This window comes from Nerophis ophidion, linkage group LG07 (assembly GCF_033978795.1).
Source record: "Nerophis ophidion isolate RoL-2023_Sa linkage group LG07, RoL_Noph_v1.0, whole genome shotgun sequence".
Taxonomy (NCBI): domain Eukaryota; kingdom Metazoa; phylum Chordata; class Actinopteri; order Syngnathiformes; family Syngnathidae; genus Nerophis; species Nerophis ophidion.
The window spans coordinates 13281017-13293516 of NC_084617.1; the positions used below are offsets into that span (position 1 = coordinate 13281017).

A 12500-nucleotide genomic window follows, 5' to 3' on the forward strand; every position below is an offset into this window, starting at 1 on the left:
GTGCTCATTCAGTCAGCGGAGTGTTAGCTTCTGTGCTATTTTGTGTTTTTCAAAGTGTTTTTTATTTTTTAGCCTTTTTACAAAAAAAAAATATTTCTCCCCCGCGACCCCAAAAGTGAATAAGCGGTAGAAAAAGGGTGGATGGATGGATGGATGGACAACATTTCTCTAGTTTTGCAAGGTTAACATGAGTCCAAAGAAAGCAATGAGCAAGCGATATATTTCTAGATTTTATATACTAGTTTTTAACCTGTTTTTTTTTTACATTTTAAAGGAGTCATATGATTATCATTAATTTTTTTTCTAATTGTAAAACACTTCCTTGTGGTCTACATAACATGTAATTGTGTATTTTTAGTCAAAATGGTGCATAGATTATGTTTTACAGATCTTCTACGAGTTGCTTTCTGACTGTCGCTTCTGGATGCGCCATTTTGTGTTATTTATGTGGCTCACTTTCGACAGCGTCTTCTCCCCATCGTCTTTGTTGTAGCGGTGTAGCGTGCAAGGATGGGTGTGGAAAAAATGTCAAAAGATGGCGCTAACTGTTTTAATGACATTCAGACTTTACCTAAATCCATAACGAAGCAGCATCTCCTCATCCAGAAACAACCACACCGGGAATGTATTCTGGTGAAAAACGTCCGACCGGAACTCTCTAATAACTAAAGTTCCTTGGGTGAATAATGTAGAGTCACTTCACCGGTATGTTTTAGCGCTTTCATGGCAAGTTTACTGACAGATATAAGTAAGAATTTTACACTACTTTATATTAGAAATTGCACCAGCGGAGGATGACTGCCCCATAAAAAGAAGATAGACAAAAAGAAGTAGCTTATCCACTACGGCGGCGTCACGGACTACAAAGGCGGACGCGTCCAAATTTTCAGGACTTATGCAGATCCCAAATACAGATCAGCAGGTACCAGAAAGTAAGAAAAGTTGCTTTTGCATATAATTGCGTCAACAAAATGCCAGATAATATGTCTTACTTTATTAACACACCATAATAATATTCGTACGTTTAATGCGCTGACAATACTTCAAACGGTGCGGCTTCATAGCTTACCAAAGTCGTACTAAAATATTTTGATCGATTTTTGAGTGCCGTGTGTCATGATCCTTGGTCCGGATCGTGTTTTTGGATTTTCTGTTAGTTTTGGACTCCTTTAGTTCCTGTTTGCGACACTTCTGAGTTTGGTTTGGTTGCCATAGCTGCTTATTGTTTTCACCTGCCTCTCGTGTTCGGGACACTCACCTGTTTCTCATCCGAGGCATTATTTAAGCCTAAAACTAAGGTAAGCTTAGTTTCGAGTGTGATCAGTACATTATTCCTTTTGCTTGTTTTCTGTTTTTTTTCGGTACTTCGTGTAATTTTTTTGAGAATTAATCATGTTTTTGTCCGGAATGGTCTGTCTGCTTTCCTGGGAGAACGACCCCGCAGTGAGCTGCGGAAACCACGTCGTGAAACCGTGTTAAAGTTAAAGTTAAAGTACCAATGATTGTCACATACACACTATGTGTGGTGAAATGTGTCCTCTGCATTTGACCCATCCCCTTCCCTCGTTCACCCCCTGGGAGGTGAGGGGAGCAGTGAGCAGCAGCGGTGCCACGCCCGGGAATCATATTTGGTGATTTAACCCACAATTCCAACCTTTGATGCTGAGTGCCAAGCAGGGAGGCAAAGGGTCCCATTTTTATAGTCTTTGGTATGACTCGGCCCGGATTTGAACTCACAACCTACCGATCTCAGGGCGGACACTCCAACCACTAGGCCACTGATTGGGTGTCTAATGTTGTATATTTTCAATGGAACATTTAAAATGTTGGTGTTTTTTACTTGAGACATACTGCCATCATAGTGCAGCCTACACTTATCTCTTATGTTTGACTGCCATCTACTGGTCACACTTATAATTTCACCATGTACCAAAAAAAAATTGCTTCGAGGTGGGTAAGCTCAACTGAACTTATTCCTTACATTAGGGGCACCGGGTTATAAGGTGCACAGTCAAGTTTTGAAGGGGAAAAAATGATTTTAAGTGCGCCTTATAGTCCGGAAAATACGGTAGTTGTGGTTTTGACTTTGTTATTCAATTGGGAGTTGTTATTTCTGTCTGATATACGTACTGTACAGGTGAAGTGAATAATATTTATGTAGCGCTTTTTCTCAAGGGACTCAAAGCGCTTTAGATAGTTAAATCCATTGTGGAGAGGCGGTCCTACTCAAGATGGCCGCCAGGAGGCGGAGTGTGGGGCGGAGCGGAGAGGCGGGGCGCTCTTTAAGCGACGCTGCAGCAATCCGAGCCAGGTGCGTAAATCACACACCTGCTCTCAATCCGTGCATCTTCTCCTGCAGTATAAAAGGGGAGAAGGAGGACCGATCGGGGTGGAAGACGGAAGAGAATCAGAAGCAAAAGATGAGAGCGACCAGACGAGAGATGAGCCCGAGAGAAAGACGTAGTCACCGGCCGGCGGCCACCCAAAGGCGAGCCGAGACGAGGACGCGCTGGAAATCGGCGCGACCGACTGAGACCAAACACTGTTTGTTTAAATAATAAACGAGTGTCAAACCTGCTACGAGGCGTCTTGCATCGATGGTCCATGTAACCCGCACGATGGAGGCTGGAAACCTGTCACACCCATCTTTCAGCTACATTTAAACCAGTGTGGGTGGCATTGGGAAGCGGGGATCGAACCTGGAACCCTCAAGTTGCTGGCACGGCACGTTTTTATGAGGAAAATTTTCCTTAAATATACAAGCTTTTCTATGTATCTCTTATGTTTGACTGCCATCTACTGGTCACACTTATCATTTCACCATGTACCAAAAAAAAATAGCTTCGAGGTGGGTAAGCTCAACCGAACTTATTCCTTAAATTAGGCGCACCGGGTTATACGTTACACAGTCAAGTTTTGAGGGGAAAAAAAATATTTTAAGTGCGCCTTGTAGTCCGGAAAATGCGGTAAATGTTGTTTTGAGTTTGTTATTGAATAGAGAGTTGTTATTTTTGTCTGATATACGGTACTGTACAGGTGAAGTGAATAATATTTATGTAGCGCTTTTTCTCTCGGAACTCAAAGCGCTTTACATAGTGAAACCCATTGTGGAGAGGCGGAGCAGACGGGCCGACCGCGGGGTAGCGGTCCTACCCAAGATGGCGGCCAGGAGGCGGAGCATGCGGCGGAGCAGAGAGGCTGGGCGCGCTTGGAACGAGGCTACAGCAATCCGAGCCAGGTGCGTAAATCACACACCTGCTCTCAATCCGTGCATCTTCTCCTGCAGTATAAAATGGGAGAAGGAGGACTGATCGGGGTGGAAGACAGGAGAATCAGAAGCAAAAGACGAGAGTGACCAGACGAGAGATGAGAGATGAGAGAGAAAGACGCAGTCACCGGCCGGCGGCCACCGAAAGGCAAGCCGAGACGAGCAGCCCACGAGGACGTGCTGGAAATCGGCGCAACCGCAGGGACCAAAAACTGTTGAAATAATAAACGAGTGTCAAACCTGCTACGAGGCGTCTTGCATCCATGATCCATGTAACCCGCACGATGGCGGCTGGAAACCTGTCACACCCATCTTTCAGCTACATTTAAACCAGTGTGGGTGGCATTGGGAAGCGGGGATCGAACCTGGAACCTTCAAGTTGCTGGCACGGCACATTTTCTTCTGAGGAAAATTTTCCTTAAATATACAAGCTTTTCTATGTATCTCTTATGTTTGACTGCCATCTAATGGTCACACTTATCATTTCACCATGTACAAAAAAAAATAGCTTCGAGGTGGGTAAGCTCAACCGAACTTATTCCTTACATTAGGCGCACCGGGTTATAAGTTACACAGTCAAGTTTTGAGGGGAAAAAATTATTTTAAGTGCGCCTTGTAGTCCGGAAAATACGGTGAATGTTGTTTTGAGTTTGTTATTGAATAGAGAGTTGTTATTTTTGTCTGATATACGGTACTGTACAGCCCTTTTATATTGTGTATGAATGTAAGGTGAAGTGAATAATATTTATGTAGCGCTTTTTCTCTAGTGACTCAAAGCGCTTTACATAGTGAAACCCATCTTTAAGTTACATTTAAACCAGTGTGGGTGGAAATGGGAGGCGGGGATCGAACCTGGAACCCTCAAGTTGCTGGCACGGCACATTTTCTTATGAGGAAAATTTTCCTTAAATATACAAGCTTTTCTATTTATCTCTTATGTTTGGCTGCCATCTACTGGTCACACTTATCATTTCACCATGTACCAAAAAAAAAATTGCTTCGAGGTGGGTAAGCGCAACCGAACTTATTCCTTACATTAGGCGCACCGGGTTATAAGGTGCACAGTCAAGTTTTGAGGGGGGAAAAAAATTATTTTAAGTGCGCCTTATAGTCCGGAAAATACGGTAAATGTTGTTTTGAGTTTGTTATTGAATAGAGAGTTGTTATTTTTGTCTGATATACGGTACTGTACAGCCCTTTATATTGTGTTATGAATGTAAGGTAAAGTGAATAATATTTATGTAGCGCTTTTTCTCTAGTGACTCAAAGCGCTTTACATAGCAAAACCCATCTTTAAGTTACATTTTAACCAGTGTGGGTGGCATTGGGAAGCAGGGATCGAACCTGGAACCCTCAAATTGCTATCACAGCACATTTTCTTATGAGGAAAATTTTCCTTAAATATACAAGCTTTTCTATTTATCCCTTATGTTTGACTGCCATCTACTGGTCACACTTATCATTTCACCATGAACCAAAAAAAATAGCTTTGAGGTGGGTAAGCTCAACTGAACTTATTCCTTACATTAGGCGCACCGGGTTATAAGGTGCACAGTCAAGTTTGGAGGGGAAAAAAATTATTTTGAGTGCGCCTTAGAGTCCGGAAAATATGGTAAATGTGGTTTTGTGTTTGTTATTGAATAGAGAGTTGTTATTTTTGTTTGATATACAGTACTGTCCAGCCCTTTATATTGTGTTATGAATGTAAGGTGAAGTGAATAATATTTATGTAGCGCTTTTTCTCTAGTGACTCAAAGCGCTTTACATAGCGAAACCCATCTTTAAGTTACATTTTAACCAGTGTGGGTGGAAATGGGATGCGGGGATCGAACCTGGAACCCTCAAGTTGCTGGCACGGCCCATTTTCTTATGAGGAAAATTTTCCTTAAATGTACTAGCTTTTCTATTTACCTGTACAAGAACAAAATACGTTTCCAAATCGAGGTTTCACCGTATGATGAAATAAAAAATAACGATAAAAGGAAATATTAAATACGCCAATAACGTTGTTTTTCCCCACGCCGTCATGCCGATAGCGAGTGCTAAATGCCAACCTGGAGATCGTAGCTTATTCTGGCTGGCGGAGCGCGACAGCGGCAGGCTCTGGCGGAACCGGTTCATCCGGTTGAAGCCGATGGGCACGTCGGCCTCGGACATGGTCTCCAGGGATTCGGCGGAGGCGTAGGAGAGCTTGGTGGCCTGGTCGGCGAGGCCAGACTGGGTGGACTGGGAATGGCGAGGGCTGCGGCTCTGTCGGAGGGAGAAAGTAATGAGTCATACTTAACTGGTACACACAAATATGTTTTTAATCTTAACATTTTTAAATAATCTGTTACAGACCCCACACTTATGGACAAAAGATATTTCAGGTATGATCTTTAAAAACACTGGCGGAAAGTGAAAAATTGGGGATGTCTAACAGTTATCGGCCGATAAATGCTTTAAAATGCAATATCGGAAATAATCGGTTTCAAAAATGTTAATTTATGACTTTTTAAAATGCCGCTGTATACACAAGTGAATGCGATGCATACTTGGTCAACAGCCATACAGGTCACACTGAGGGTGGGCAGTATAAAAAACTTTAACACTGTTACAAATATGCGTCACACTGTGAACCCACACCGAACAAGAATGACAAACACATTTTGGGAGAACATCAGCACCGTAAAACAACATAAACACAACAGAACAAATTCCCAGAACCCCTTGCAGCACTAACTCTTCCAGGTCGCTACAATATACAACCCCGCCCACCTCAACCTCCTTATGCTCTCTCAGGGAGAGCATGTCCCAAATTCCAAGCTGCTGTTTTGAAGTGTGTTTAAAAAAAATAATGCACTTTGTGACTTTGCTCCTCCGGGTTCTCTGGACCGCCAATGACGGACATGACAGCCGTGTTCATCTTTGTGAACAATGATTTATTTTTCAATCATTTGTGGTTTTCAGCCATGTGAAAGTTTCTCGCTCGTTCTCCACCATCAACAACCTCCTCTCCTTCCCGACTGCTGCCTTTAACAGGGCGACAGGTGATCAGACAAACACTCATCCACGCACCTGTCACTAATCTCGCAGCCGATCCTGACACTCCCCGTTCGCTGCAGGTCCGCAGACCACACCCCCCCACAGCCATATTGGCATTTTTTTTCATAACTTGAGTTGATTTATTTTGGGAAAAAAAATGGTTACATTGTTTAATTCATCCAGCGGGGCATCACAACAAAATTAGGCAATTATAATGTGTTAATTACATGACTGTATATATCGGTATCCGCTGTATCGGTAATTAAGAGTTGGACAATATCGGAATATCGGCAAAAAAGCCATTATTGGACATCTCTAGTGATAATCCATAAAAAAAATAAATACAAATGCGCGGGGGGTAGGTCGTGGCCTGTGGACCTGCAGCGAAGCGGGGTGTGCCAGGATCGGCTGCGAGCTTAGTGACAGGTGCATTGATGACACAGCTGTGAGTGTTTGTCTGATCACCTGTCGCCCTGTTAAAGCCAGCAGTCGGGAAGGAGAGGAGGTTGTTGATGACGGAGAACGAGCGAGAAGCTTTAACATGGCTGAAAAGCACAAATTATTGAAAAGTAAATCATTGTTCACAAAGATGAACACGGCTGTCATGTCCGTCATTGGCGGTCCAGAGATCCCAGAGGAGCAGAACTGCACATATTTATTATTGAAATCACAAAGTGCATTATTTTTGTCAACAAATGCCTCAAAACAGCAGCTTGGAATTTGGGACATGCTCTCCTTGAGAGAGCATGAGGAGGTTAAGGTGGGCGGGGTTTGCGGGGGGGGGGGGAGTAGAGGGGGTTGTATAATGTAGCGTCCTGGAAGAGTTAGTGCTGCAATGGGTTCTGGGTATTTGTTCTGTTTTGTTACGGTGCGGATGTTGTCCCGAAATGTGTTTGTCATTCTTGTTTGGTGTGGGTTTACAGTGTGGCGCATATTTGTAGACATTCTGGAGGCCAAAACGCGAGAGCTCAGGCTTTGCATAAAAGTTGTGTCAAGTTAGCCGGATTCAGCACACCTCCCCGCTCGCCCTTATCCAAACTCCCGGCCCCCGAGCTGCCATAAACTTTAAAATGAGCACTTTTGGGATAAGGCAGGGGAAGCTCATGCAAATCCCCCCACGCTGGCTCTGTGGATTCAGTGGACCGTCTGCCTGATCCTCTGGCTCTCCTCGCGGCTCAGAGGCCGCAGTAATGACCTCCCTCAATGCCTCTCTGCCGGCTGTTTTCAATGGCGGACCCGGAGGTACACTTTGACGCTGGACAGAGGAGGTGCGGGTCTTGTTCTTGCACTGTTAACATTCCTACCTTGTCCACTTCTCTCCCTGCAGTAGGACTTTCACACCAGACACTTTTAAAACACGACTAGTGCACCAAATAAGGAGGCACACCACCAGCAGAAAACGTAAAAAAATGAAACTCCACCAGGTTGTCGTGCCTTATTTTGACTTTGTTGTTGTTTTCCTGTGTAGTGCTTTAGTTCCTGTCTTGCGCTGTGATTTTGTTGGCGTTTTCCCGTAGCAGCTTCACGCCTTCCTTTGAGTGCTATTGCTTGCACTGCAAAAACTGAAAGGCACGCAACGTCTTCTACGAGATGGAGGACGTGCGCGACATCCAGGACCGCAACGTGAGCAAGATCTACCGCAAGGAACCTATCTACGCCTCCCACCCGGCCGCCGCGCATATGGCCAACGGCGACCTGCGGGTGGTTGTTATTATTCATATTGTTAAGAACTATACCTTGTCCTATCACATTCTTGGTCAATCAAGACATTGGTCAATCCCAAGTTCTTTCGGACGACATATATGTTTTGTAAGAAGGACCACCGAGACAGATTAGCAATATTACCGAGTTTTACTAAAGCTATAGGAGACCAGCCCTTACAATGCGATAATAACAGCAGCAAGAAGCGGTCTGAAAATCAAATGGAAAGACTCAAGCTTATTTAGTACGAAAATAATCTCTCTCGCCCAGAAAGAAATACAGCCTGTTTGTTCTAAACCGATAAGGCCTCCTCCACAAAAAGAGAGTACATTATAGATAGATAGGTAGATAGATAAATAGCACTTTATCGATTCCTTCAGGAGAGTTCCCTCACACTGCTAAAACTGAAGTCTAAGTACGATTGAATATGTCAAATAAGGGTGATAATTTCTTATTTTCTGTCTGATAAAATAATTCTTCTCACTCAGCAGATTTTATGTTAGAGTGCTTTTGTGAGACTTGAGCGGCATAGCGATGCCGGATTTGTTCCTCGTGGATCCGTCAGACAAGAACACAGCGTGAGGTAAGATGTAAAGGATTTATTAAATTAATAAAAGGGCGAGGAACAAAAACACTGGAGCTAAGCAGAAAGGCCAACAAAAAGCGCTAGCATGGAAGCTAGGAAAACAAACGGAAACACAAACACTTGGCACGAAGGCACAAAAAGGGGAAACAAAACAACTAGCCGGATCGCTAGGAATAAAATAAAGCGTAGCGTGAGAGCTAGCGAGTAATATTATGGTAAACAAGTCATCAACTGTTGCGTGAAACCAAACTAGGATCCGAGAATGAATGAACAGAAAGGGCTGGCTTTTATAAGGATGGTGATAAGCAAAACAGGTGTGTGTCTAAAAACCACGACAGGTGAAAATAATACGTTCCTATGGAAATAGACTAAAACCGGAACTAAGGACGTCAAACAACAGAATATGATACAAAATTGGAACAAAACACGAATATGGAATGGTCCGGCCATCGGATCATAACAGTTTTACTTGTGTGATAGCAAAATGACTTATACTCGTTTAAATAGATGATGTTCTTTGAACTGGGTACCAAAAGTTGTTTATTGGGCTCAGGAATGTGACACTTAGCAAGAGATCTATTATCTGATCAAGCTCTTTCTCCTGTGTCTTTGATGTAACATGTGGACTTTCGTTGACATGGGCATATGTGTCATCTATTCTTGACCCCCAACAGAGCTAAATTGTTCCCCTTTCCTGAGTGAACCCCCCCTTCTGGGCAAACGACACCCTCTCCTTCTTCACAGGACTTTGGGTATTCATTCCACTGCTGTACTGTATGTAAAAATTGTCATGTCAAATTCTAAAGGAGTTAAAACAAGCTGGAACGAACGGATGTGTCGTTCTGGTTTGGTCTCGCTTTGCAAAGCTTGTTATTATTAGTTTGTTACTTTAATAAATCATTTTAAAGCTATTTGTCACTAAAGGATTGTCTTTAAGAAATTTCCACGACACTTGTTTTAAGGGTTTTGGTCCTAAATGATCTCAGTAAGCTATTACAGCTTGTTGCTGAAATTTGAGAACCTATATTGAGTTTCACTATGACGACTGTTGTCGATTTAATGGCAATGCAAATGTTAACGACTTATTTCATGTCAAATAAAGTTAAAAAGTCAATAATTAAAACAAAGGCACAATGTTAGTTACTCTCTTTATAAAAAAAGAGTTATGCTGTTATTAAGGATATGCAGCAAAATGTCCAGCAAAGATCCTCTATAAGACAGGACCCCTGCAGTTTAGAGCACATGTTGCCGATCAAATGTAATAACAGTTGACAAAAATCCTATAAAAGACAGGAGTGTTCTGCTATATGTAAAGACCTCCTGCCAAAATACCTGTCCAAGATCCTCTATATTAGAGGACTGCTATGTTGCTTTTAAGGACCTCCTGCCAAAATGCCTGTTAAATCATTTATAATGCAGGAGCACTTTACCAGTCAAAGATCCTCTGAAGGAGAGGAGTCTCCTGCTGCTTTGAAGGATCTACTTCCAAAATGCCAGTCAAAGATCCTTGATATGAGAGGAGTACGTTACTGCCTTAAAGGACCCGTTGCAAAAATGTCAGTCAAAAATACTCATTATTAGAGGAGAAATTTGCTGTCTTTAACAACCTATTGCCAAAGACCTGTCAAAGATCCTCTATAAGAGAGGAGTGCGCTGTTATTTTGAAGGACCTGCTGTCAAAATGCCAGTCAAAGATCCTCTATGTAACAGGGGTACTTTTCTGTTTTTAAGGATCCACTGCCAACATGCCAGTCAAAGATCCTCTACATTGGTAGAGTTACTTCCATTTTTTAAGGACCCATTGCCAAAAGGCCAGTCAAAGATCCTCAATATTGGAGGAGTGCTCTGCTGCTTTTAAAGACCTTTTGCGGAAATGCCAATCAAAGATCCTCTATACAGCAGAAGTACTTGCTGTTTTTAGGGACCTACATCCAAAATACCTGTCAAAGATCCTCTATATTAGAGAAGTGCTATGTTGCTTTTAAGGACCTACTGCCAAAATGCCTGTCAAAATCATTGATAAGTAAAGAGTACTTTACCAGTCAAAGATCCTCTATAGGAGAGGAGTCTTCTGCTGCTTTTAAGGATCTACTTCCAAAATGCCAGTCAAAGATCCTCGATATGAGGGGAGTACATTACTGCCTCATAGAACCCATTGCCAAAACACCAGTAAAAAATACTCATTATTAGAAAAGTAATTTGCTGCTTTTAAGGACCTGTTGCCAAAGAACTGTCAAAGATCCTCTATGTTTCAGGGGTGCTTTGCTGTTTTTAAGGACCTGCTGCCAACATGCCAGTCAAAGATCCTTTACATTGGTAGAGTTACTTCCATTTTTAAGGACCCATTGCCAAAAGGCCAGTCAAAGATCCTCAATATGAGAGGAGTGCTGTGCTGCTTTTAAGGACCTTTTGCGGAAATGCCAATCAAAGATCCTCTATACAGCAGAAGTACTTGCTGTTTTAAGGGACCTACTGCCAAAATGCCTGTCAATGATCCTCTATATTAGAGGAGTGCTATGTTGCTTTTAAGGATCTACTTCCAAAATGCCGGTCAAAGATCTTTGATATGAGAGGAATACGTTACTTTCTCATAGGACCCATTGCCAAAACGCCAGTCAAAAATACTCATTATTGCAGAAGAAATTTGCTGCCTTAAAGGACTTGTTGCCAAAGACCTGTCAAAGAGCCTCTATATGGGAGGTGTGCTCTGTTATTTTTAAGGACCTACTATCAAAATGCCAGTCAAAGATCCTCTATGTAACAGGGGTACTTTGCGGTTTTTAAGGATCTACTGTCAAAATGCCAGTCAAAGATCCTCTAAATCAGAAGTTATTTGCGCTTTTTAAGAACCTATTGCCAAAATGCCAGTCAAAGATCCTCTACATTGGTAGAGTAACTTCCATTTTTTAAGGACCAGTTGCCAAAAGGCCAGTCAAAGATCCTCAATATGAGAAGAGTGCTTTGCTTCTTTTAAGGACATTTTGCGGTAATGCCAATCAAAGATCCTCTATGCGGCAGGAGTACTTGCTGTTTTTAGGGACCTACTGCCAAAATACCTGTCAAAGATCCTCTATATCAGAGGAGTGCTATGTTGCTTTTAAGGACCTACTGCCAAAATGCCTGTCCAAATCATGTATAAGGCAGGAGTACTTTACCAATCTAAGATCCTCTATATAGGAGAGGAGTGTTCTGCTGCTTTTGAGGATCTACTTCCAAAATGACAGTCAAAGATCCTCTTTAGGAGAGGAGTATGTTATTGCCTTAAATGACCCATTGCCAAAATGCCAGTCAAAGATCCTTAATATGAGTGGAGTACTTTGCTGCTTTTAAGGACCTTTTGTGGAAATGCCAATCGGAGATCCTCTATATTACAGGAGTACTTGCTATTTTTAGGGACCTGCTGCCAAAATACCTGTCAAAGATCCTCTATATTAGAGGAGTGCTATATTGCTTTTAATGACCTGCTGCCAAAATGCCTGTCAAAATCATTTATAAGGTAGGAGTACTTTACCAGTCAAAGATCTTCTATAGGAGAGGAGTCTTCTGCTGCTTTTACGGATCTACTTCCAAAACGCCAGTCAAAGATCATGTATATGGCAGGAATACTTTCCTGTTTTTAAAAACTTCCTGCCAAAATGCTAGACATTAATCCTTTCTACAGGACAGAAATCCACTGCTCTTTTTTTTCCAGCATGTATTACAAAAACGCTGCAGTTTTTAGGAACCTACGGTGAAAACACACACAAAAAATATTTTTTTCAAGCCCAATGCAAGGATCTTCTGCACAAAAGCAGTGTTCAGCTTTTTTTAAGAACCCACAGAAAGAAAAAACCAACAAAGATCCTATAAATAACAAGAGCAATCTGCTGTTTTTAAGGACCTACTGCAAAAAAAAAAAAGGTTGTTTAGCTCCATCTGGCC

The 12500-nt window shown here is 42.3% G+C and overlaps 1 protein-coding gene across 1 annotated transcript in view; it reads right to left on the reverse strand.

Annotated features, from left to right (window-relative positions):
- Positions 1–12500, reverse strand: part of srcin1a (SRC kinase signaling inhibitor 1a) — a 174216-nt gene that overhangs the window by 98404 nt on the left and 63312 nt on the right. Inside the window, 1 exon segment of the mRNA XM_061905485.1 lies at positions 5323–5518. Coding sequence (XP_061761469.1) covers positions 5323–5518 — 196 coding nt within the window.